General features: G+C 37.5%; 1 protein-coding gene across 1 annotated transcript; it reads left to right on the top strand.

Moving 5' to 3' along the window:
* The first annotated feature begins 287 nt into the window (after positions 1–287).
* On the top strand, positions 288–25,106 carry prpf6 (PRP6 pre-mRNA processing factor 6 homolog (S. cerevisiae)). The gene is made up of 21 exons (XM_065286325.2): positions 288–506; positions 947–1,109; positions 1,203–1,321; positions 1,398–1,476; positions 1,599–1,775; positions 4,192–4,332; positions 4,453–4,547; positions 4,635–4,791; positions 8,221–8,383; positions 11,636–11,754; positions 11,839–12,057; positions 12,184–12,306; positions 12,429–12,550; positions 12,652–12,790; positions 15,428–15,547; positions 18,787–18,963; positions 19,107–19,240; positions 19,339–19,430; positions 23,864–23,978; positions 24,118–24,244; positions 24,624–25,106. Exons 1-21 carry the CDS (start codon positions 316–318, stop codon positions 24,774–24,776), a joined length of 2,925 nt encoding a protein of 974 aa, XP_065142397.1. The 5' UTR covers positions 288–315; the 3' UTR covers positions 24,777–25,106.
* Positions 25,107–27,495: the final 2,389 nt, after the last annotated feature.

Below are 27,495 nucleotides of genomic sequence, written 5' to 3' on the forward strand. Positions count from 1 at the left end.
GACAAATATAAGTTAGATTTAAAGTGTTTAAATACTGGTTGGGGTATTAAAATATGGCCTAATTATTTATAGTTATTTTTTAGCCTACAAATATTTTTACTGTATACGTTGTCATCAACATCTCTCAGTTATTATTATTAAAAAACAAAAAGAAAACAAACGTGCACATTGAATTAAGGTCAATGTATTTTATGCCTCTAACCAACTGGGGTCGCTATAGTCATACGAATACATTTCAAAAGCGTTCGCGTTTACGTCACAGGAAGTGCGACTATTGTTGTGCCGGAAGTGAAGCGTGTTGTGTGCAGCGCAACGATGGCGAGCGCTAATGCGAAACAACCGGCAAAAAATGCGAGTAAAGCCTCGGCCGGAGGCACCGGTGGGGCTGCAGGCGGTGCCCAGCCTCCGCCGCTCGCGTCTCCGCTCATGGGCGGGTTAAATAAAAAGAAGAAACCGTTTCTGGGCATGTCCGCGCCGCTCGGATATGTGCCTGGTCTTGGCAGAGGGTGAGAGACCAGTATCCATAATATATATTATAGCCGAACTAACAATTGTAGTAATAATAATAACAATAACAGTCTAAACCAGTATTTTTTTTAAACCAGGGCCCTTATGAGGACTTGCAATTATTTAAAATAAAACCGGTACAAGCATTAAAACAGCTAAAAATCGAGTTCTAGTTATTCCAAATTCGAGAAAATTGTGCGGGTGCCTTTAAATATTATTGTGGACAATTTTGTGACTTGGAGTCTCAAAGGATAAAACGACTGATTTAATCGTTGTGAAACTACAGTAGAAACTTATAAACTGTGTCTTGTCACTGTATGGTGCATGCAAAGAAAAATTATTTCTCTTTTAAATAGTTTAATACTTGCCTGTGCCAAGTTTTCACTGTTATTTTCTGTTACTATAATGTTTTGATGTATTCATTGTATGTATTCTGCAGTGCTACGGGTTTCACCACGCGATCTGATATCGGTCCTGCCCGTGATGCAAATGACCCAGTGGACGACCGTCACGCGCCTCCGGGCAAGAGGACAGTTGGTGATCAGATGAAGAAGAATCAGGAGGAGGATGAGGAGGATCTGAACGACACTAACTATGATGAGGTGCTCCTATAACGAATCTTATAGGAACTTTTAATGAATAAATTGTAATAATTTGGTATTCATTATCAAATTTGTTTTTCTGTACCCCCTCAGTTCAACGGCTATGCGGGCAGTCTTTTCTCTAGTGGGCCATATGAGAAAGATGACGAAGAGGCGGATGCCATCTACGCTGCCCTGGATAAGCGAATGGATGAGAGGCGCAAGGAAAGAAGGTGGGTGTGGCCTTAAGTCCGCTGCACGTGTCTGTAATCATGTTGTATCATTTGGCTTATTTAATTTTATTGTCAGGGAGCTGCGGGAAAAGGAAGAGATCGAGAAATATCGTATGGAGCGTCCCAAAATTCAACAGCAGTTCTCAGATCTCAAAGTGAGTTCATTTGTCAATAGATCGTCACAGCTGAATTATTAGTTCTTTGAACATTTAGATGTAAAAAAATTAAGACACAAAGTTATGAAAGACAGTACAGTAATATTTTCTTTCTTCTCCAGAGGAAGCTGGCTGAGGTGACGGAGGATGAATGGTTGAGTATCCCCGAAGTGGGTGATGCCAGGAACAAACGTCAAAGGAACCCACGTCACGAGAAGCTCACACCTGTTCCAGACAGTTTCTTTGCCAAGCATCTTCAGACTGGAGAAAACCACACATCTGTTGACCCTCTGCAAGGGGTGAGTTACAGCCACTTTAACCATACTTACACACACATTATACACTACAGTACTGTATATGATTCTTTAAGAACAAATCCACTGGCACAGCAACACTGGTTAATAGCTGGCCTATTTATTTTGAGGTTGTTCAGATGTAGGGCCCTATGATTTCCGCGATGTGGAAAACACGGACGGAATCACTGAATCCAAGCATAAAAATTAGGGATCCACCGATATGGATTTTTTTTTGTGCCGATACCGATTTTTGTTTCATCAGCCTTAGCCGATGACCGATACAGGTTGATGATTTTCTTGAGCCGATACTGCTTTTGCTCACTCAATTGGAACCATGAACTGGACTCTCCACAATGACGAGGGACTATCAGCAAAGGATAGTGATTTCTAGCACTTTACTACTACAAATATAGAGATGAGAAATAAAAACTTGCTTTGTCCAGCTATGATCAGCTGTTAGGCCGAGCTTTCGTTGTTGTCTTGGAAAGGTTTGTTGTTTTTAGTCACATGACCTGCAATCGCTTGCGGCTTCCAGCACTCTGTCTGTAAATAAGGCAGGAAAAATTGGCGAACACAGCAGCCATGTATCGGCCGATGGCCATACACAAACTCACAAAAATCTGCCCGATATATCGGCCGGCCGATATATCGGTCTATCACTAATAAAAATTTAATTTACTGTACAATGCGGATTGGAATGTCACGGAATGTGGCAAATTTGGATTCAGTCATTTTAAAAACCCATTGTAACTCATTAATTGGCAAAAAAATGACAGAAATGCGTGAAAACCTTATCCTTTTGTGTAAAGTTGGACGTAAAGAAAGGTATGTCCCTGTCTCGTCATGCAAGCAATGACAAGCATTGCCAGATTGCAACCCATGACTCTGTAACTAGTGATAGACCGATATATCGGCCAGCCGATATATTGGGCCGATTATTTTGCAAATTTTATGTGTATTGGCATCGGCCGATACGTGGCTGCTGTGTTCGCCAATTTTTTCCGGCATTACTTATAGACAGAGTGCTGGAAGCCGCAAGCGATTGCAGGTCACGTGACTAAAAACCACCAACCTTTCCATGACAACATCAAAAGCTCGGCCTAACAGCTGATCATAGCTGGACAAAGCAGGTTTTTATTTCTCTATATATATTTGTAGTAATAAAGTGCTAGAAATCAATATCCTTTTCTGACAGTTCCTCGTCATTGTGGAGAGTCCAGTTCATGGTTCCTTAGCAACCTCACCTGTTTTTACTATTTGTTAAATATAGTTTTTTTTTTAAGTTCAATACATGTTACTTTTTTAAATTGAGACTTGTAACATTTGGCATCATCATATCATTTTTATGATGTAAATTGAGTGAGCAAAAGCAGTATCGGCTCCAAATATCAGCTCAAGAAAATCGACAGCCTGTATCGGTCATCGGCTAAGGCTGATGAAACAAAAATCGGCATTGGCACAAAAAATCCAAAATCGGTCGGTTCCTACCTGTAACCGGTTGACCACTTTTCCTTCCTTGGACCACTATTGATAGGTACTGACCACTGCAGACCGGGAACCCCCCGCAAGAGCTGCAGTTTTGGAGATGCTCTGACCCAGTCATCTAGCCATCGTAATTTGGCCCTTGTCAAAGTTGCTCAGATCCTTCCCAATTTTTTTAAGGAAATATGTGAAAGAGGTGTTTCCGGTCTGCAGTGGTCAGTTCCTCAAAAAAAGTGGTCCAAGTAAGGAAAGGCGGTTAACCTTGCGACAAGGCTTATTGATGCGCATGGGGAGCGAAGGCTGGCCCTTGTTGTCCGATCCAACAGTCGACCTACAGTAGCTGAAATTGCTGAAAAAGTGAATGTTGGTTCTGATAGAAAGGTCTAGTGGAGTCCATGCCTCAACGGGTCAGGGCTGTTTTGGTGACAAAAGGGGGGACCTACACAATATTAAGCAGGTCGTTATAATGTTACAGTTGATTGGTGTACATAACCTTTTAACCCGTTGCCAATCATTGCAATATTGATGTATCCACATTTGCGCTATTATCTTGCTTATTAAATTATGCAAATCGTCTGTATGTGGCATGTCTTAATGGTACACTAAAAGTACCCGTATCCCATCAGTGCATTGTGCCCAGCTTTCATTTAAAGAAATGAAACAAAAATGTCCGACAGCTTCAAACAACACAGCTTGCTTTTTATATTATTAAACAGTTCTGGCCATTCTAGACTGCAAATATAGTTTGTCAAAACAACTTGCTTATGTAAGCATGCACTATTGTAATGTCATGTGACAATAGCGTACAGCAGCATATATATATATATATATATATATATATATATATTAGTAGTAGTATGTTATTTTCTCCATTTTAGACATACTTTTTGTTTTCTTTGAAGCTTTGTCGTGTGCTTATATATATTTATTTTTCCAGCAATTTAGTGGTCTGAACACACCATTCCCAGGCGGCCTGAACACACCCTACCCAGGAGGCATGACACCAGGCGCAGGAGATCTGGATATGAGGAAGATTGGTCAAGCCAGGAACACTCTGATGGACATGAGGCTCAGTCAGGTGACACATCACTTACCGATTCCCTGTGAACTGCTTTCACACTGATGCTGTATCAACAGATCTTTGATCACACATATGCTTGACAGTATTTGTAAAGTGGATATATGGTGGTGTCTTCAGGTTTCTGACTCCGTGAGTGGACAAACAGTTGTTGATCCTAAAGGCTATCTCACCGATCTCAACTCTATGATTCCCACCCATGGAGGAGATATCAGGTACACAGTATGCTCCTAAGTACCCGATGCACTTTTTACATGGGAAGTTTGTATTGCAATCGGTAATGTAATTTTGTGCGTGTGCAGTGACATTAAAAAAGCACGTCTACTATTGAAGTCGGTGAGAGAAACAAATCCCCACCACCCTCCCGCCTGGATCGCCTCCGCACGTTTGGAAGAAGTGACAGGAAAACTGCAGGTGGCCAGAAACCTCATCATGAAAGGCACTGAAATGTGTCCTAAGGTGAGACTCTAATACGTGCGCTTGCATGCAGTTTTACAAAGTATTTTCTGAGAAAAAGGTACACAAAAAACGGAAAGCTTTTATTTATTAAATAAAATAATTATATCATCAATCTTAAAGGGTCAAACTAAATATAAGGGATGGTGATGTCTTCTCAACAGATTAAAATTAGGTAACAAGTTCAATGTAAAATAAAATTAACTAAATTTGGCCAATAGATCATATTTAATGAACATTTGAAGTACAAGAGCAAAAATAATTTGCCCAATTAAATTTTTGTTTGTGCCATTTCCAATTTAAAGGAATATTTTACCCCAAAATGAAAATTAGCCCATTTTTTACTAGCCCTCAAGCCATCCTAGGTGTATATGACTTTCATCTTTCAGCCGAACACAGTCAGATTGATATTGAATTATATTCAAGCTTTTTTCAACTTTATAATGGCATCGGATAGTGCCCCATTTTGAAAGCTCCAAAAAACATATCCATCCATCAAAAAACTAAGCAAAAAAGTTATTAATTGTCTTCCAAGGCGAAGCCACGGTCTAAAATATGGGCTAATTGTTATTTTGGGGTGAACTATTCATTTAAAACCGTATTTTTGGGGGGGGCCAGCGCCCCATCCATTATGAAGGTCCCTTACTGCCCCCCCACCAAAAATGAGCTAAATTTCTTTCATGAATATATGCTGATAAACGTTTTTCTTTAATAATAGTAATGATGATGATAATATGCATGGCATTTTTATTTTTCTCCTTTTTTTATTAACAATATTATTACATGAAGCATGTCACTTAAAGGGAACATGTTATGAAAACTGCCTTTTTTAATGATTAAGTGCTATAATTGGGTCCCCAATGCTATCAACCTAGAAAATGTGATAAAGATCAACCCAGTAACTTAGTTTTGGTAAACCATTCTCTGCAAGCATGTGAAAAAATAAGTAATTTAAATTTGGCTCCCCTTGTGATGTCATAAGGGGATCTTATTATAATAATGCCGCCCCTTAATCTGCACTATCCAAAAACAGCACTGCCATTTAGTGCAACGAGAGAGAGAAAATAATTGACAGCACAATTGAGTCTCAATTTTAACAAACCACCATCATTGCGATCAATGTTTACATTTCATCAGCTCATTTGCATTTTAAAGGACACATCCAAAAAATTTACAATTTTGCTCACACCTACAAAGTGGCAATTTTAACATGCTATAATAAATCATCTATATGATATTTTGAGCTAAACACTTCACATATGTACTCTGGGGACACCAAATATTTATTGAAATGTCCCCTTTAAAGCCAACTGACAGATTTGATTTACCGGTAACTGGATAGTTGAAATATTATTCTCAGTTTTACAGATAGTTAAAAAAAGCTACGTTGCAATTATAGCTCTAAATACTACAACCAAACTCCATTTTAATTTTAATAATCAGAACTAGCCTACTTCTTAAACAAAATATAAGGTATGCTGCTGGAGATTTGCCATTGACTGTTGTTTTTAAATAAATAAATAGGTGAGTCTATGAGAGGCTTAGGGGCTATTTTGAGAGCAATTTTTATTGTGAATATAATTGTTTTTATTATATTATGATGTTTTATTTTATTATGTTTTGCGTAATAATGCATTAAAAATATTCTGGATGCATTGTTTTTGTTTTGTTTTTTAGTTACTTAAATGTTTGTGTTGTATTGATTTGATACAAGACGCAGCATTTATATTTATTACAATGTTTCTCAGTGGTACCACCCCATTGAGAAACGCTGATTGAAAATATGTCAAATCTGTGCATGTCCAATAGGGGTCAGTATGTGAAAAGCTTTAAGAGTTTAGCCAGTGTTGATTGGTTTCCATAGTGACAACATGCCGTCAGTAAAATTCCTTTTCCCGAAATACTAAATATAGTGCAACAATGTCATAAATATGTCACGGTGAATGAATTAAGCCTCGTTAGCTGTGGGATTTAATGTGTCTTTTACTGCTTATCTTGGACTCAGATTGACAACAGGAAATACAAACACACTGAACAGAAACAGTAGTCAAGTCTTTATGTATGTGTGTGCGCACAGCTTCATTGAGTATTGGAAAATTCTTGCTGGCTCATTAATTTTAGTTACATCTCTGCGGAGCTTCACATTTTAGCAGTGCTTAGCAGATTAACACCAACATGACGGCATGTCAAAAGCTACCGAGCCGCCTCAACAGCATTTTGGGCAGTGATGTCTAGGTTTGCTCACTAGGTTTTGAAACACAGGTGGTTTAGATTCACTTTCCCAATGTTGGTTTTACAAAAATTACACACTTTAGAGGTTTTCTGGAATTTTCCAATGCAAGGGTGCATCAAACATTTTACCTTTATGCATTTGGCAAATGCTTTTGTACAAAGCAGCTTACTGCACTTTAAATGTTTCCCTGTAGTTAATAATTTTATCACTTGACTCCTCTTTGAGCATCATAATAGCATATGTAAAAGTTATTCCTGTGATGGTAATTTCTTCATGCTTTAAAATATCTTAAATGTAACTTCACACCCTTTGCTCATTTAGTATATGCGGATCTATGAATATGCAATATAGTCCCTGCTAGGGATGCATAATGATTAAACGCGATTACTCTATAGCACAATAAAAGTTTTTGTTTACATATATGTGTGTAAACTGTGTATAATAATTATGTATACATAAATATGCACACATGCATGTTTGATTTAAAAAATATATATATATATATTAACATATTAAGTATTTATATTTATATATATAATATACATTTTACATAAATATACAAATGTATATAGACATGTAAACATTTCTTAGATATATACATGCATGTGTGTGCATTTATCTTTACAAAGTTATGGACCATAGATATGAGCATAAACATAAAAACGACAATAAAATTAGATTTTTTTTACCACATGGGGACTTTTAAGATTTTTGAAGTTTGTTCCTTGGGAATTGAACCCACAACGTTTGAGCTGATAAATAAAAAATAAAAATAAAATGTAGACTTGTACAAAAAATGTAGACCCATACAAAATCACTATGTATAGACATTGTATTTATATGTATGTATGTATGATCTGTGACGTACGTGTGTGTGTTTGTGTTGTTTGTTTAGAGTTTATTTAAATAGAGTTATTATGTATTGATGGTATTTCTATATCAGGGTTGCCCAATCCTTCTCCTGGCGATTGACTGTCCTGTAAAGTTCAGCTCCAGCCCAAATCAAATATACCTGAAGCAGCTATAAGGTCTTCAGGATCACTTGAAAATTAAAGACAGGTGTGTTTGATTAGAGTTGGACCTGAACTCTGCAGGATAGTCGATCGCCTGGAGCATGAGTTATGCATGAGTAATCTATATTATGTGTGTCATCTATTGATCTGCATAGACACCTTATGTATACTTATTGTCTTTTATAGAGTGAGGATGTGTGGCTAGAAGCGGCCCGACTACAGCCAGGAGACACAGCAAAGGCCGTGGTTGCCCAAGCAGTGCGTCACCTGCCTCAGTCTGTGCGCATCTATATCAGAGCTGCTGAACTAGAGACGGACATCAGAGCCAAGAAACGAGTGCTTAGGAAAGGTCAGCGGTTGCTTTGGGTTGTACTCGCTCCCCTCTCTCTCCCTCTGCTTTCTCTGTCTGCATACCTCTATGACAGAGATAGATGAATCTGTTCATATGTTTGAAAGCTCTATCAGTCTTGGCCTGTTTAAACATATTGGATTTTCTTCTTAAGAAAACACATCTCCCACCACAGACTGCTGGTAACTATAACGTAATGTGATACAAGTAATTAATTTCTAATTAAAAATCCCATGGATAAAGTACTGGTAGTACCAGTTTAGTGAGTAATGACATAAGCATATATAGTTGGATAGGGTTTGCATAGAACAGGGTTAAGACAACACCGGCATTTCTTTAGTAGATAGCAATGCTTGTCTCACTGCAGCAAAAACTTTTAACAATTGATTTTGAACACAAAAATATAATATGTTAACAATAGTGAACAGTGGACAGTTATTTTTACTCTGCTTAAGTACATTTTATAAGTATCAAGTTCTGTACTTGTATCAGTTGTATCAGTGTTTTTGGCTGCATCCGAAACCGCATACTGTATAGTTGGTACTGAATAAGATGAAGTACCTACTTACTTGCCATTAAAACAGTAGGTACTGTATAGTATGAATCTTGGTAGTATGAATGACATTCAGACGTACTACATCCGCCATGTTGCTACGTCACGTGACATACGTCGTCATCACGTCATGTCATTCCAGCGTGAAAACAGCCACATGCCTCTTCGTTGGAAAACTCCTCTGCCAGGGCATCATGGGATAGTGAAGTGTCCATCGTATGCACACTGCAAAATCTAACCGGAAGTAGTAGGTCATCCGGATACTTTTCGCGTACTGTTTTTCGAATACTATGTATTCAGACATACTACTCGCCTCGCCTACTGCATTTCGCGTACTATATAGTATGAAGTAGGCGGTTTTGGACGCAGCAAAAGTTTTGAAAACCTTTACTTCTTGCTCCAGTACATTTCATAAACCAAGTCATTTTTTTTACTTCTAAGTATTGTAAAAGTTTTGTACTTAGTCAGTACTTTATTAGTTTGTACTTGAAATTATAAAAAATATAAGATGTATTAACTTGTACTCAAGTAAAAACAATGACTTTTAATTCTTCTGTACGTTAAAAATCAAGGATGTTCTAAATTTTACGCGCATAAATGTTTGTACGTTACGTTAAAAATGTGGACGTTATAGCTTGTGCTCATGTAAAACTTTTACGTTTAATCCTTCCATACGGTAAATATCGAGGACGTTCTAACTTTTACTCAAATAAAAAATGTTAACCTTTAATACTTGCATACATTAAAAATATGGGCGTTCTTATTTGTAAAAAAATAAAGTAAAAAAATTACTTTAAATACTTGTGTGTGTTAAAAATGTAGGACGTTATGGCTTGTACTCAGGTAAAAATGTTTACTTTTAATACTTGCTTCCGTTAAAAATGTAGGCTGTTAAAGCTTTAGGGGCTGGACACACCAAAACTTTTAAACGCGGCTGAAAACGCCTTGAGGACGCCGAATGCCAGCTGTTTTTCAGCTGAGTGCCAGCTTTCACCAGCTGAGCGCTTTGATAGCTGTGATACTTCAGCTGCGAGCCGGTTGGTTGCTGTGGTAATGTCCCGCCCCTCCTCCACTGTGATTGGGCGGCCGTGTGAGAACTGACATTGACGAGCGGAGCTTTTCTCCCAAAGTTGAATCTCTTTCAACTCTCGACGCTCAGCGCCGAGCGCGGAAAAAACGGCGAGCGACGGTTTTCAGGGTGGAAAAAACCCGCTAGCTGCTGGCTTATTTGAAAAACGCCGAGCTTCCATTGGAAACAATTGAAAACATGCGCCGGCCGCGGGCGTAAAGGTTTTGGTGTACACAACCCCTTACACACAAAAAATGTTTACTTTTAGTACTTGCGTATGTTTAAAAATCAAGGAAGTTATAGCTTTTACTCGCATAAAAACGTTTACTTTTAATACTTGCGTATGTTTAAAAACGAGTACGTTCTAACTTTTACACACAATTTTTTATACTTTTAATACTTGCGTACGTTAAAAAGTTACGATGTTATAGCTTGTACTCACATAAATGTTTTTTACTTTTAATACTTCCGTACGTTAAAAATGTGAATGTTCTAATTTGTACTCAAGTAAAATGTAAAGAAAAAATTTACTTTAAGTACTTGCATACGTTAGAAATCTAGTACCTTCTAGCTTGTACTAATGTAAAAAAAATACTTTTAATACTTCCATAAATTAAAATGCTAGGACGTTCTACCTTTAAATAAAAAATGGCTACTTAAAGGGAAAGTTCAACGTGATTTCAGGCATTCTGACTTATTAACACAGTTTAAGAGTTGGTTTCCTTATGCTAAACATAAGCAAATTGTCAAAAGTATTTCTGTGCCGAATGCACTTCGCCAGGGTTCAAACAAGTTTCCAAAAGTTTTTTTAAAATACGAGTCTAGCTGACATTTCAGGGGTAAGCTTTACTTATCACTTTTTTATGGGCACTTCCCCCAGAAAACCACGCCCACACATCAATTAGTGGGAGAGAGAGAACCGAGGATGCTAAGTTAAAGGCATTACTTCACGCGACAGCTTTGTTTTATATCAAGACTCAACAATGACATGAAAGAAGAAGTGTGTTTTTGGATGTAAGGAGAAGAAAGCCAGAATTATGGAAACGATGGATATAGTTTGTTTATCCAGGGTAGCAGCAGAGTTTTGCTTGTATGTTTGTTTAACGCTTGATTTCATTAAAAAGTCCCAACCGGGTAATGAGTTGCATGTGGCAAGTAATGTTGGAAATAGGCGCGTGAGAGCATATTATATAAACAACACGAACATGTAGTGAATCATAAGTTATCCAGAGTGTTGCATGACTCGTGACTCACTCCTCCCGCAGTTCGTAACTCCTTTCAAATTTTTATTAAAAAGAATGTTATCAAAAAGAATTTGGAAAGCGAATCTGTCATTTATAAATCTGATCAAACTAAAGACTCTTCGGAGATATGAAGGATGTAATACTACTCTTACTACAGATTAACACCAGATACGCAGAAACAGCATGTGCTATGGACACTTTAATACTTTTGCTGGAGTAATATTTTTTGTTTTAGAGTATCTTTTACTCAAATACTTGATTTGTGTACTATGGTCACCACTGTATAATAATAAAAAATGCTATTAAAAGTATAAGCGTAATAGTCTATATTTCTTAAATGAAATTCAAGTTACCGATTTAAACCTTTGAAATGTCTTTCTTCACAGCTTTGGAGAACGTGTCTAAATCAGTGCGCTTGTGGAAGACTGCTGTTGAACTGGAGGAGCCAGAAGATGCTAGAATCATGTTGAGCAGAGCAGTCGAGTGCTGCCCTACCAGTGTAGAGGTACAAACACACACAGTTCTAATCAGCAAAGACTTGTACACATTTTCATGATCCATAAAACTCTACCTCTGCTTTCTCACATAGCTCTGGTTGGCACTTGCCCGCTTAGAAACGTATGAGAACGCTCGTCGGGTTCTGAACAAAGCTCGTGAAAACATTCCCACAGACCGGCATATCTGGATCACAGCTGCCAAGCTGGAGGAAGCCAACGGAAACACTCAGATGGTGGAAAAGATCATCGACAGAGCCATTACCTCACTGGGGGCCAACGGTGTGGAGATAAACCGCGAGCAGTGGATTCAGGTCTGTCAACTTTTTTACTTGTGTTTGATAGTGAATGATTCAGTAGTGCAGCGAAATCCAGAGAAAGTGGCTGTTTGGATAAAACACATTAAAGACTGAACACGTCCAATTTGTCTTCTCTCTCAGGATGCGGAGGAGTGTGATAAAGCCGGCAGTGTGGCCACATGTCAGGCTGTGATCAGAGCTGTAATTGGGATTGGCATTGAAGAGGAGGACTGTAAACACACATGGATGGAGGACGCTGACAGTGTAAACATAATTTTGCTTATATTTATATTCACATAATTGATTTCAATTTTATGTCTGTCACAGTTTGTATAAATGTCTCCAAAAGCTGTAATATTTATTTCTCATTGGTTGTTGTGTTGTAGTGCGTGGCTCATGGCGCTGTGGAGTGTGCCCGTGCCATCTATGCCCACGCACTTCAGGTCTTTCCCAGCAAGAAGAGCGTATGGCTGAGGGCCGCTTACTTCGAGAAGAGCAATGGCACACGGTGAGAAACCACCACACCTATGAGCTTTCCTCATTTGATTCTGTTCTTAATAAAGGTATCGGTAAAAATATGTGTTTGATCTGTTAATCTCTATTTTTTAGAGAGTCTCTGGAGGCTCTGTTACAGAGGGCTGTTGCTCATTGTCCTAAGGCTGAGGTGCTGTGGTTAATGGGGGCTAAATCTAAATGGCTAGCGGGCGATGTTCCAGCAGCCAGAAGTATCTTGGCTTTGGCCTTCCAGGTTAGTTCGCACAATCCCTTGACACCATTACTGGTGAAACATTAACAGTATAATTACTTGAACTTGGGAGATAAGCAACACCGTGACACGTAACTAATGAGTGTAAATGATACTTTAATTCGCATTTACTTTAAGGGGAGGTTAACATGACAACGTTTTGAATCATGAACAGAAATTTTTTTTTACGTTTACGTTCGTATACATGACAATGTGTCTTAAAGGTGACATAGAATGATTGAACAGGGTATTTATCCTTGTTCTGTGATGTGACATGTAGACAAAAAATATTTTTGTTTGGGTCTGTAATGCCTTAGAAGCTTCCTAAAAACCTCTCTCAGATAGCTCTATTAGGGTGGGGGATTTTAAACAAGTGGTTTTGCGCCTATTTGGCTTCCCCTACTGGCTTAACTTGCAATCTCATTACTGATTGGCTGACTTTGCTGCCACTCAAAAAAATTTGCCAATTATTTTAAAGTGGAGGGGCAGTGAGATGCCTGTGATGTTATAAGCATCAGTTTTTCAGATTGGGCCGTTTTCTGGCTGACATTTCTAAAAGAGGAATTTCTATGAGACTGAGATGTTTAGCATGTTTAACACTTTTTGTATGTTCGTGAATGCGGGTAGACTACCATTATTCAACAAAGACAAGGTAAAAATGGTTTTTCATTCTCTGTCCCCTTTAAAGTCCTGAAAAAGTAAACTTTTAAAAACAGGATTGTAACAACAAAATGCAAATGTGTGCGAATTGTGACATTATATGCGTATTGCATGTTTAGTCTACATGTGCAAGTACTTCACAACCATAAAAACGATGAACTACATGACTTACTTTTTTCTGTTTAAAGGAAAACACCATTGTTTTTCAATATTTTACTATGTTTTTACCTCAGCTTAGACAGATTAATACATACATATCTTTTTTCAATGCGTGCACTTAATCTTTGTACAGCGCGTCATGAATGTGTTAGCATTTAGCCTAGCCCCATTCATTCCTTAGGATCCATTTTTTTATCCGTTTAAAAAATCCCTACGCTTTATTTTGTGCCACCATACTTACTTGTGTAACTACTCATGTAACAGTCTTTAAATAGGGAAAACATGGAAGTGTTTGGTGGCTTCTAAATGAATCCCTGTTTGGATCTTAAGGAATGAATGGGGCTAGGCTAAATGCTAACTCATTCAAGGTGCGCTGTACAAAGATTAAGTGCATGCTTTGATAGAAAATAGGTATGTATAAAGTTGTCTAAGTTTGGGTAAGAACATAGTGAAATATTGAAAAACAGTGGTGTTTTCCTTTAAGAGTTTATTTACAGTTCTCAAACAAAGTTTATTAAATTTTGCCGCTTTATAGTCCAGGGTTATTTTTAGTTATAAATGTACCTTATTGTTCATCAAAACCAGGGGTTTTTAAACGTTTTTGTCAGTCGAACCTTCTTGACCTAAATTATTTACTTAAAGTACCCCCTAAGATTTTAAGTTTATATTTCAATAATTTATTAAGACATATGCATGTTAAACTTCAAAAAAATATTTTTATCCATTTAAACGTTTTAAACAATAGTACTTTTCATAGTTATTGTTATTACCTGTTATTGGACTTTCATCTGATAATTTTCTTTTATTGATACATAAAACGTATCTCAGTTTTCTGATATATTGTAGTGTTGTGTAATGGTCACATAACATGCAAATTAGACAAAATATAAATTTTTGTTGGTAAGCGTATTTATTTAACTCAATTATTTACTTTTTATGTAATTTTTTTCATGAACTTATAAACCCCCTGCAATTCTCTTGTGAACCACTTGGGGTTCCCGAATCCTTGCCCAAACTAAACATCTTGATTGTTTGTATTAATTGCTTTGCAGATGATGTGTATGTGTTCTCGGGTACGTGAGTACCTAAACGTGACTCAAAGTAAAAAGGAAAAAATTACAAAAATGCACATCCCTAATGTGCTTATGCGCAAAGTGTTTCTTTACAAAGTAATACAGCCAACTAGTGGTCTGTCATGCATAATACAGCGTTTTATTGTTGTACGTAAAATAAAATAAAAAATGCAAAATAGTTTTTTACTACATTGTTGTTATGTAAATGTAGCCTAAAGCAATAAGATATAAGATTTTTAGCTGTTTAGCTCAATCTCCCAGTATTTTTACCATTTAAAATTAAAGTGTACCGTGGGAGGGACACTGCATTATTTGATAGAAAACTTCATCAAACAAAAAGCTAAACATGTCACATATCTTTGCAAAGCTGAAATTCTTGTGATTCGAATTATGTAAACCTTTTTAAGGTACAATCAACACAGCAGGTACAATTTGTGTCCTTTTAGGCGTTGTTTTTTGCCTTTTTGAGTAATTTTAAGGGGTTAAACCACAGTCAATCCAAACAGGGCAAACAATGTGCCTAGACATAACATGCAAGCTCAAATAACACAGAACTTGCAAGAAGTGTCAGAAAAAACGTCAAATTAAAGAGGCAGAACCGACAAAAAGATGCCAGAGATTGAATTGCATTACAGTGTACACATTCATTTCCCGAAACTAATCGTTCCACTTGTAGCATCCAGACATTCAATGGCACGACATCCACTAAAACCTCAATCAAACTCTTTGTGTCTTTCTGTTGTCTTAGGCTAACCCCAACAGTGAGGAGATCTGGCTGGCTGCTGTGAAGCTGGAATCGGAGAACAATGAATACGAGAGGGCGCGCAGGCTGTTAGCCAAGGCCCGCAGCAGCGCCCCCACTGCCAGGGTGAGTGACCCACGGTTCAGACCGCCCGCTTCCTCTAAGGGCGTAACCTCTGCTGTTTCATGCCGGGAACACCTCTGTGCTGGGAACATGTTTTATTTTTGCAAGTTGTTATGATTTGGGTCTCGAGTTGATTTTGATGTGTTGAGTGCTTGTGCAACATGTTGAATGTGAATGTACACTATAATATGTAACTGTAAAGATATTTTGGCAGGGCAGGTTTGCACGTGGCGTGAAAGCTTAGTTATGTGTTATGTGAAATGATACAGACTTTTCATTGCATAACAGGGTCCTGATTTTGCCAAAAGTTGACCGAAAATCATTTTTATCCATTTCTTCTTTAAAGATTTGCCAAGCTTATATCATTTCTTTGTAGATTTGAAGCAGTTGATCTTGCACAATAGGGGTCAACTGAGGAATGTTGTGCCACTGTTATACCCTCGTCTTTCAGTACTTGTTGCGCTCACATCAGATTTATAAAGGTTGCATATTACTGGAAATTTGGGATGGGTTTCCTGCAGAAAATGTGTTAGTTAAGGTGGTAGGGTTGAGTGAGTGGGCGTGGCAGGGGGCGGGGTGTATGCGTCATGATGAAAATTAAAATATTTTTATTTAAAACACTCAAATAAAACTTACTTTTGAAGAAACTATGACAGAAAATGAACACATACTAGATTATTAATGAATTAAATGTTTTTACCTCTAATGGGAATAGCTGCGTGATGAAGTGAAACTAAAGGGTTAATAAACACAAACTAAAGCAGATGTTGTAGAACGTCTGGTGAACGATGATAGATTGCGCAAAAATTGTAAAAACTGATTATTTCCCACTATTAATTACATTATGTTAAAGGAGTGTAACTACTGTAGCATGTAAATAATGCACACAAATAAAGTGAGCAAGAGCGCTCAACAATTATATCGAATCAACAGGCACGTGAAACCCTAGCAGGTTGCTCAAACAACATAATCACCAGCTAACTTACTTTAAATTTGCAACAACTGTAGACGAATACAATAACAGGCTTAAATAACCCCATAACATAAATCCACTTACAGTTCTAACGGACACGCGTTTTATCAACTGGCTATCCTCCAGACATGACGGAATACGTCTTTGTTATTTTGGCCATGTGGCGCCCGCATGCTTGCGGTGTGAAGGGCGTCCGAGCTATTCTCCAAGATGTTTTATCAACTGGCTAGTTATCCTCCAGACAGTTACGGTCCAGACCACGTCTTTCTCATTTCGGCCATGTGGCACGCGTCCCCGCTCACGGTGTGAAGCGCGTATGCGCTATTCTCAGAGATGCACTTAATGGCCTTTTGTGCAGCAAATTTTCGACCTAGTTAAGGCGGTAGGGTTTCCAAGCTTAGGCGGGCTGCCTGAACTGAAATGTGCTGCGGGAAACCCTGGTGATAAAAAGGGTGATGCTACTGTAGTTTACTCACAAATGTGCACACATTTAGAGATTTAGCTGGCATCCTACCAAAACTAGGTTTGCTTAGGACACCGGATGTATGCACAGATATTCTTGTGTCCAATATGCTATTAGTGTGCTAGTAATAATCTGAAAATGATTAATAAGTAGCCTATTAGCTTATCAGTGGAAGACATACTTTTTTATGTGAAAATTTTGACTTCAAAGTCCAAATGTAGTGTCATGTTGATAATTTCACATCTCAATCTTGGTATCAAATAGCTTGCAAATGTTAAAGGATTAGTCAATTTTATTAAAATAAAAAAGTCCAGATATTTTACTCACCACCATGTCATCCAAAATGTTGATGTCTTTCTTTGTTCAGTGGAGAAGAAATTATGTTTTTTGAGGAAAACATTTCAGGATTTTTCTCATTTTAATGGACTTTATGGACCCCAACACATAACAGTTTTAATGCAGTTTAAAATTGCATTTTTAAAGGACTCTAAATTATCACAAACAAGGCACATGGGTCTTATCTAGCAAAACGATTGTCATTTTTGGCAAATAAAAATAAAAAATATGCACTTTTAAACCACAACTTCTCGTCTATCTCTGGTCCTGTGACACGCCATTGCGACCTTACGTAATTGCGTAATGCTGTGGAAGGTCACTTGTTACATATATGAAACCCCATTTTAAACAGTATACTGACACAAAGATTAGTATCATTCGACATATAACAATGTCAGAACGTTCCTCTTTCTCCACACTTGTAAACACTGGGGTGTAGTTTCGCATTTGTCATCCGTGACCTCTTGACATCATGATGTATTGCGTGAGGTCGTGCTGGTGCGTCACAGGACCGGAGATAGACGAGAAGTTGTGGTTTAAAAGTGCATATTTTGAATGTTTCTTGTAAAAAGTGACAATCATTTGGCTAGATAAGACCCTTATGCCTTGTTTGTGATTGTTTAGAGTCCTTTGAAGCTGCAATTTTAAACTGCATTAAAACTGTTACGTGTTGGGGTCCATTAAAGTCCATTAAAATGAGAAAAATCCTGTATTGTTTTCCTCAAAAAACATAATTTCTTCTCGACTGAACAAAGAAAGACATCAACATTTTGGATGACATGGTGGCGAGTAAATTATCTGGATTTTTTTTAAGAAAATTGACTTATCCTTTAATCTTAATATGCGATGGGGCCCTATCTAGATATAATCTAAATAAGTCAGACTAGTTGTGTGCTGTTTCCTCAATGAAAGGTGACCGTTTACCCACCAACACATCTTGCATCTTTTTTAATAAATGTGTGCCAGGAATGTCAAAAGCACTCGTAAGTGGATGGTAACCACCTGATAACCGATGTGCCCTTTTGCCTTCTTAAATAAACGTGAGATTTTTAGTAGGAAATGATGCAGAGGATAAAAGGTGTCTGAATGTCCTCCTGTCTGGGCTTGTTTCACTGTTGCCTCCAGAAACAAGTGTCAGCATTAAGACAAATATCACAGGATCAGATGAACCTCAAGCACTTGGCAAGATTCCTCTTAAGGGATAATGTTATCAGAAATATCACTATTATGTTTTCTATGGAAACATGACGTGAGAGGTTTGAACGAGAAAATGATCATGAAAATCTTCCTGGCCTCCATCCTCAGGGCCCTCCACCCTCGTGCAATTTAAGGACTTTTTGCTTTGTGGATTCTTGTACCCACCCTGTTGTCTTCCTTCACTGATGAATCTTTTCGCCAAGACAGGCAATTATAACATAATTGTTTTTGTATGAATAAATCATGACTGTCTTCTGTGTTTAATATGTGCAGGTGTTTATGAAGTCAGTGAGGCTGGAGTGGGTGCTGGGAAATATTGAAGCAGCACAAGATCTGTGTACAGAAGCCCTAAAGCATTATGAAGATTTCCCAAAACTCTGGATGATGAAAGGTCAGATCGAAGAACAGACCGAGAACATGGACAAAGCGCGAGAGGCATATAACCAGGGTGTAAGTTTTGTCAATCAAAAGAGACCCATTCATGACTTTGTCATTTAGTGTGGTCTTTGAACCATTGGTGTGTATGTTTTGCCTTTAATGTTTTAAAGTCAACATCAAAATGGTAAAGTGCATCTTCTCTTCTGTGTCTTTAGCTAAAGAAATGCCCACATTCCATGCCATTATGGCTTCTTCTGTCCCGGCTGGAGGAGAAAGTTGGGCAGCTTACACGAGCTCGAGCCATCCTGGAGAAAGCACGACTCAAGAACCCACAAACCCCTGAGATATGGTAATAAAAAATAGGGGGGACATCAAAAATACCCATGTTAAAATGTCTTTTTTTGTATTGTGAATAGTTGGCTAACTTTCACCTTCCAAACGTTCCAGGTTAGAGTCTGTCAGACTTGAATACAGAGCAGGATTGAAAAATATAGCCAACACGCTTATGGCCAAAGCCCTGCAGGAGTGTCCCAGCTCTGGTAAGCAACACCCTTCATTAGCAAATATCAAAATAAGCAATTAAGAAAGTAAATATCTATTGGCTAATGCCAATATTGACCACAATGACGTATGTGACATTGGATCACAAAACCAGTATATTTTGAATATAACATAATCAGAAAGCTGAATAAATAAGCTTGCTTTCTCTTCTTATATGGTTTGTTAGGATAGGATCAGTGGGGAACCTTCAGGGCCTTCTACGCCTTCAGAGAAGGCCTAAAAAATTAATAAAAAGATTTTTTATAATAATAATACAAATAAATAATATAGTATTCAATAAAAATATGTTTTTAAATTTTTAAATTTCTATTTAATTCAATTTAATACAATACATGTAATATATTTCCTCTCATCTATGTTCTAACGTTAAGCTTACTGTCAGGTTCATGTCATGAAAACATCTAATCCAATCAGAATCGTCTGTCTCTATTAAGAACCGGTTATCTGGCTCATTCATTGGTTAGGACTTCATGAATCCCAGGGAAGGCCAAGCTATGTGTTTTGGTGTGGAGAGTGACGGGCAAATCGACCAATCACGTTTTGATTTCAAGTGGGCGGGTAAAAAACAAAACATTGTAAGCCTTCATGAAGTCCTAAGCATGCAACAAACTGGATGCGAGCAGCCGTTGAACACCAAAGACGAAGATCATAGACCGTTAATATTAATACAGTCTAGTGCCCCGAATCTCTGCGGTGAGAGTGGTTGAGGTAAATGGCGGAAAACGTGATTGACGTTGTGGCTAGCTTGATAGGGCTGAGGTAAAAACGAAATTACTTAAGCGCATACTCGTGAAGAGCACAGCCGGGAGAAGCGCGTGCAGAGGAGCCTGTGCATATGACGCGAACACGAGAAAAATAATGGGTTTAATTATACTTTTACTTCCTGACAGTTTCACTTGTTACGTGAGGATAGTAATGACTGACAGACGACGCCGAATTACATACAATATAATTTCCTAACTAAATCTGAGAGAATGCGAAAACATTCAAATATTTTTTTCCCCGCTATACCCGATGGGCAGGGCGGAGATACATTTTGGTGGGGCTCGGGCTAGAGATTTTGCGAGCCCTGGATATCTTATAACAACAGTTATAAGCCACAAGGAGGTGCACTGAGAACGCAGGGTGCTATATTTCCCCTTATGAAAAAGACTAACAAGGTATCCTACAGCTAAATATATATTTCCAAAAAATAAAAAATAAATTAAAGAACATAATTTAAGCTTGTTAAATGCAAATTTACAGAGCCCCTGTCATTACAGAGCAGTCTGTATTTGTATTTGTGTTTATCAGTTAGATTAAAGTGATTTTAAACTTTAAAACTGCATTTAACGGCAGACAATGCCCATTCTGTAATTTAACTTTGCGTGCTCAGAATTTTTACACGTTCACTGTATGATTTAACGAAATACGAATAGCCTAGTATTATGGATGGAGAGGCATTTGCACTTCATTGCATATTTTGAAGGCCCAGCTGAAGTACCCACGGTTCGCTGGATAGGATAATATTAGGCTGAGATATAATCATTTGAATATCTGGAGTTTCATTTTCAAAAAATTTAAAAGAATTAGAAAAACTCATTTAAAGATCACAAGTCAAATTAAGTCCTAGCAACACGTATTACAAACAAAAAGATTTGTTTTAGTGCTTTCTATTGGCTTAATGCTGAAATGACCTTGTTGACTAAAAAGGGCAAGTTGTAAGCTTTTACATAAAACAAACGTGAATGGGAAATCCCCAAGGAAAGGGTTAGCAAAGCGAAGTTTGTAGGCGAGATTCTGGACAGTTTTGGTTGTGATTTTGCTGCATCCACTCACTACATTTAAAGGGACACTTCACCCATTTGCATTAAGCTTTGTATAGTTAGAATCCCAGTCATGTTTTTGAATGGTCATGCATCATTTCCTCAGTTGCCGCTGAGACAGGAGAAATACAGATTTTAGTGTTGCACTTCCTTCTTTCAATGATGTAAAAAGCATCATTTTGCATCATTGAAAGAAGAGAGTCCAATATCTTTGTTGAGGGTGTGAGACTACAAACACCCCTTTTCTCGGTCAAATAGGCACTAAATTCTAAATGCATGTTACATTTCGACTACAAATATGACACACTTTCAATAAAGATTAAAGTTTCTACGGGTGAAATGCTCCTTTAAGTTTGGTTAAGGGCTGCAACAACTTAATCGATAATAACCGATAATTAAATTTGTTGTCAACAAATTGGTCTGTGACGTGACGTCACATGCCCCCGCACAACCGTCGGACAGCGCGTACACGTGTCTGCTTTATACAGCGTGAACTGTGCTAATAATTAAAGTCAGGCATGTTTTCTTCATACAGTGCGAGATGCACGTTTATCGGCAATCAGCTTGATTATAAGCAAGGCAGTGTTTCCCAGACTGCAGCGTTGCCAGGTTCTCTGCCTTTCGGCAGGGTTCTGTATTCTGCATGGTTGATGTTTTTCTGCAGGTTAAAGATGGAAGAATTTGGTTCATTAGTTGGTATTTGGGTTGTGAATAATCACTGTGATCACCTACGATTATCATGCGTGTTTCATCAGTACAGCCAGTTCCTTGATTAGTAGAAAATCGTCATCACCTGCTTTCAGATGGAGCGGCATTTACTACACAGATCCGTATTTCACAGAGAAGCTATGCAAAATCGCGTTCATAATCAAGGAAAATCAACTCCAATAATCTATGCGATTTTGCCTAGCTTCTTGGTGAACTATGGCTCTGTGTAATAAATGCTGCTCCATCTGAAAGCAGGTGATGCCGATTTTCTACTAATCAAAGAACCAGCATTACTGATGAAACGCGCATGAGAATCGCAGGCAATTTTGTTTTGTTGCTTTTGAACTCAGTTTGAATGGCCATTGGGCATTATTACTTGGATCTGGCAACCCTGACAGGATAATGATGGAAGCAAAAGCGCAAATGATTAATAAAGGTTTAATTTCGTCCTTTAATATAAGTGACTCTGTATTTGTTTAAGTGTTGTTGGGTTTTTATAAAAATAGTATTGAACAACAAACTAAGCATCTGTTTTAAAGTAAGGGGAAAATCAAGGGGTTTATTACTGTAAAAATGCATGTATATCAATTTCTTACCATAATGGCTTAGTTATTTTGTTAATAATAAATAATTTTAATTCTCATCAACGTCTAAAGTTAAAGATTAAAATGAGTTTATTAATCTGTGGCGAAATTTCTTCACCTGCACATCCCTGAAGACTCCATTTATTTTGTTTGTTTGTTTATGTTTTGATATTTAAAGTGGTTTTACTATTTAAAAGCTGCATACACGTTTTTTATTTAAGGCTTAAAATATAAAAATTAAAAGATTATGGGGTGGTTTCCCGGACAGGGATTAGACTAGTCCTAGATTAAATAAATGTAAGAGCTGTCTAAACTGAAAACAACTTACATCTACATATCTTAAAATACATCAGTGTACTTTGATTTTCCTTTAAATGCACACAAGTAATGTTTTTAGTAAGACATGTTTGTTAAACTAGTTATATTTCCTAATTAAACTAAGGCCTAGTACTGGCTTAAGCTAATCTCTGTCCGGGAAACCAACCCTAAATTAGTAAAACTCTGTTGTGGTGCGGCTTTGCACTTTTAAAAGTACACTTCTATACGTAAATACCCTAATTTAGTGCCTTATTTAGCTATAATAGTGAAAAATCTAAATTTGTAGTATTTATGTTTTAGCTGATTAGTCAATTAATCTGAAAAATAATCAACCGATTAATCGGTTATAAAAATAATTGTCAGTTGCAGCTCTGTAACGATTAATCGTGCAAATGCGCATTTCAATGAATGAATTTTAATGAATTATGGTGAAATCCCAGCACATCCCAAAGCCAGGGGGCGCTCTCGTGCAGAAACTCGCTTTGTGCCACAGAAGAAGTAGCATTACAAACGTTATTCCAGGAAATGTCAACAGGAATAATGATATCACTGTTCTTCAAATTGTTTCATAATAAAATATTTTGAATGATTTTGTTTAATGAGTGTTGCCTTTTTAAATGCATGTTATAAATGACTCTGACTCATAGTGATTTTAGATTGATAAGGACTTCCTATTGACCAAATGCCGTAGTACACGTACAATTTGTGCATGAAACAGATTCGCAGCCTTGCGATCCAGAATCGATTTCAGATTTTAATGGGAAATGCGAATAATCGTTACAGCCCTAAGATATATTTATATATTTAGGAAATGTACAAAATATCTTCATGGATCATGATCTTTACATAATCTCCTAATGATTTTTGGCATTAAAAAAATCGATTATTTAACCTATACAATGTTTTTTTGGCTTTTCTACAAATATACCCGTGCGACTTATGACTGATTTTGTGACTTATAGGCTACCGTTAATGATCACTTGTTCCTATCAACAGGCATTCTTTGGGCCGAAGCAGTTTTTCTGGAGGCCAGGCCTCAGCGCAGGACCAAGAGCGTTGACGCTCTAAAGAAGTGTGAACATGATCCTCATGTACTGTTGGCAGTGGCCAAGTAAGACTTCTTAAATCTGCCGAAACTATTCAATGTGAATTCTGGCTTTAATGGAACCTTCCCATGGTCTTTTGCCAAGAACAGTTTGATCTCGCCTCCAGCTTGCTTTCTTAGTTCCATTTGTTTTCCTAACTTGCAGATTGTTCTGGAGTGAGAGAAAGATAACGAAGGCGAGAGAATGGTTCCTGCGCACTGTAAAGATCGAGCCGGACCTGGGCGATGCATGGGGATTCTTTTACAAGTTTGAGCTTCAGCATGGAACAGAAGTAAGCATAGAGCCACTCTTTTATTTGACAAGTTTAAAGTCCTTTAAGTTCATTGAATGTTGTTTTCTTATCTTGACTTGATCAGACTGGTGAAATCAAAACTGTGACGCCAGTATCCCGTGACAGCTAAGACAAATTAGTTGCACCACATATTTATTTTGGCAGTGTTGGATTAGACGCTGTTGAAGCTCAACGCGCCTCTGGCCAGAAAACTAACTAGTTCAAAATGAGATTTTAAGTTGAATTTTTTCGGTCGGACTATTGTTGATGTTTTTTGAGAGACGCAATGGACTGGTGCATGCAATTGTGATGTGGTTAATACAGATTTTGCCCTAGATGTTAAACATCCCCTCTTTTCATTTGCTGTTTTGTCCTTCAGGAGCAGCAAGCGGAGGTGAAGAAGCGGTGCGAGAACGCCGAACCGCGGCACGGCGAACTCTGGTGTGCCGATTCCAAACACATTCACAACTGGCAGAAGAACATCGGAGAAATCCTGGTCCTCGTGGCTTCAAAGATCAAAAACACATTTTGAAGTGTGGAACTGACATTAGATTTCCGAATCTGTGCGTGTTGCTTTTAGGGAATCTGTGGATAAACGCTCTCAAGAGATTTTGTTTTTTAAAACTATTTTTTCACTATTAACCTTGTTCTTCCCACCGGAACAGTGACGGCTTCTTTTTGAGGTGTTATTTTTGTTTTAGATTTTTTTGCTGTAATACTTCTCACTCTACAAAGTCTAAAGACTTCAGATATATGAATACCCATAGATTTGAGACCATTTGAGGATTATTGCAAGACATCGCCTTCTCATTGCTTGTGTAAATGTGCTGCTTATTGGCGAATAAATGAAATCTGTAACATGCTTCAGATGTGATCATTTCACTGCTTGTGTATATTGACATTCCTCAAACATTGTAATCTTCTCTACAATGAGCTTCTTGTTTAAGTTTGAAGATCCTCCTCTGTTATTTTTTTATGTTTTTGTAAAATCCAACTTGCATAATAGGTTGCAAAAGGTCTTGTATTTATTGAAGTATATAGTTGTGATTTATTTAATTACCTAAAAATGCTTTTATACTTTGGACACACATGATGTTTTATGTAGTGACTCTTAAGTACCGCCAACATGCGTGTTGAGTATGGTGTCAAAAATCGGTCTGGTGTGGCATCAGTGGATACAGTAGTTTCCCAATCATATTCCTTGAGGTTCCTAAGTGAAGCACTACATATTTTGGATGTCTCTTGACGTTAAAAATGTTCATTGTTGAAAGGTTTGCCAGGTGCAGGTTTGTGAAACACTGCCATGCACCGTACCAACTACGTATGTCATGCCCACATATCATTGGCTGAACGTCTGATGCATAAGGCACACAAAATAAGAAACTCCTAAAGTTTCGAAGTTATCATCTGGCCGTTCTCAGGTTTCGGATGGACATTGATTTTACATTTTCCTTCCCCCAATCATGACTCCGAACCAAACAAACTGTGATTGGCTGCTCTGCATGTCAGTCAGACGGCCTCTTGGACAATCCATGATTAATGAAATCTGCTATAGAGGTCAAACTTGCTGTCAGTCTGATGGTCTGGCTAGTGAACGGGTGCCAAAATGATAAAGGCCCTGCCTAAAGCTACTTGCACAACTAAATATAGATTAGTAGGATTTATAACATTGCACCTGCTACTATGTGCTTTAGTTGGCCAAAAAATGCACCTGTGGTGTTGAATCGGCCAAAAACTTAACCATACTTTACATACAATAAAAATAAAATATTTATAAAAAATATGTAAATATACGCATAAAAGTATTACTTTAATATATAATAAATACATTTTGTAGAAACTAAAGCTTAATTAAATATATTTTTAAATATCAACATATATTTAAAAATGTATCTCAAGGGCAAGCAATTACAACACATATGGCAAGAAATGTATTCTTGGCCAAAATATATCTTTAATATATGCTAAACATAATATATTTTTAACTTAAAATATATTTTTTAACATTTTAAACCTGTTATGTTTCTAGGTTTGTAACATAAACAACAAAAGAAAAAGTTCTGGAGGGATACTTTTTTAATATAGTCTACTTTTTTATTTTACTTGTTGATATGTTTTATCGTTGGTTTCAAAATGTTAACATACATAAAAGAAGCCAAGCTAATAAACAAATTAATAAATATAAAAATTGAGGCTTTTATAATAGAATGTGCTTTGGCGGGCAACTCACAGACTCCGTTGGCAACCTGTTGGAGACCAAATATATTTATTTTTAAAATATATATATATTTTAGTAAACCTATTCCAAAATATATTTCAGCAAATGTATTTTTGGCCATTTTTGTATGTTTTAAAATAAATGTAAAAATATATTTTTTGCCGTATGTGTGTTCAACACCTTTTGCTAGATTAATAACTAAATGTCCAGATCTAAAGCACACTGCCACATTATATGTACATATGTACAGTGAGTGCATATAGATGTGATCGTTTCCTCACCACAGTGTCCAGTAAATATTAATAAAAAACCTCGTGCCCTGCGAGTTACCTAACCGGTGGACTCTTCAAGTTTTATAAAGTAAACTGCTGAAACCGAAACAAAGCTGAAAGTTGATTGATCGCGGAAGTTTTCTCGACTTGATCAGACTAGAGATCTGGTGAAATCCAAAGCGCTATGGCAGCAGCCCGTGACGGCTGAGAGAAATGAGATTCTCGCCACACGTTTATTTCGGCGATGCTGGAATGGACGCGGTCAGGGCTCATCGACGCGCCTCTTGCCACAACACCGACTGATCGAAAAACGCGGGTGTAAAGCGAAAAGTTTGGGGCCAGATCTCGGATGAGGTTTTCTGTGAGAAACATGTAAAGCAGCGCTGGACGATGTCCACTGTCGCGAGCTCTGAGTGGTGCGCGCACGACTGTCTCAGTATCCCATGGTCAATGGTAAGATGTCTGTCTCTCCTCATGGGATTGCTGCGTAATGTTTACTACGTACTAATAGAAAGTAACCAATACATAATAATAACTATTATCTGAATGCTTATGAAAGTTTAAATGATTTCGGACTAAGGTGTAAATTAGTCAATTTTTTCTTAAAAATGTGATTTGAAGAAGTCTATTAAATGTAATTGTGTGAATTACATTTTTTTACCGTGAGCATTTAATATTTATTACATGTCAGTAAGAAATGTGTAATATTTCCTTTTTTCCCATAGATAGCTCAGTTGGTAGGGCATAGGTCATGGGTTCGA

Source organism: Paramisgurnus dabryanus, chromosome 21, assembly GCF_030506205.2.
Source record: "Paramisgurnus dabryanus chromosome 21, PD_genome_1.1, whole genome shotgun sequence".
NCBI classification, from domain to species: domain Eukaryota; kingdom Metazoa; phylum Chordata; class Actinopteri; order Cypriniformes; family Cobitidae; genus Paramisgurnus; species Paramisgurnus dabryanus.

Excerpts from the sequence above, each read along its gene's own strand:
- prpf6 (XM_065286325.2), top strand. The coding sequence starts at position 316 with ATGGCGAGCGCTAATGCGAAACAACCGGCAAAAAATGCGAGTAAAGCC. Across the intron at positions 4,333-4,452 it reads TGGACATGAGGCTCAGTCAG|GTTTCTGACTCCGTGAGTGG; the intron begins GTGACACATCAC and ends TGGTGTCTTCAG. Across the intron at positions 15,548-18,786 it reads GCAGCGCCCCCACTGCCAGG|GTGTTTATGAAGTCAGTGAG; the intron begins GTGAGTGACCCA and ends TAATATGTGCAG.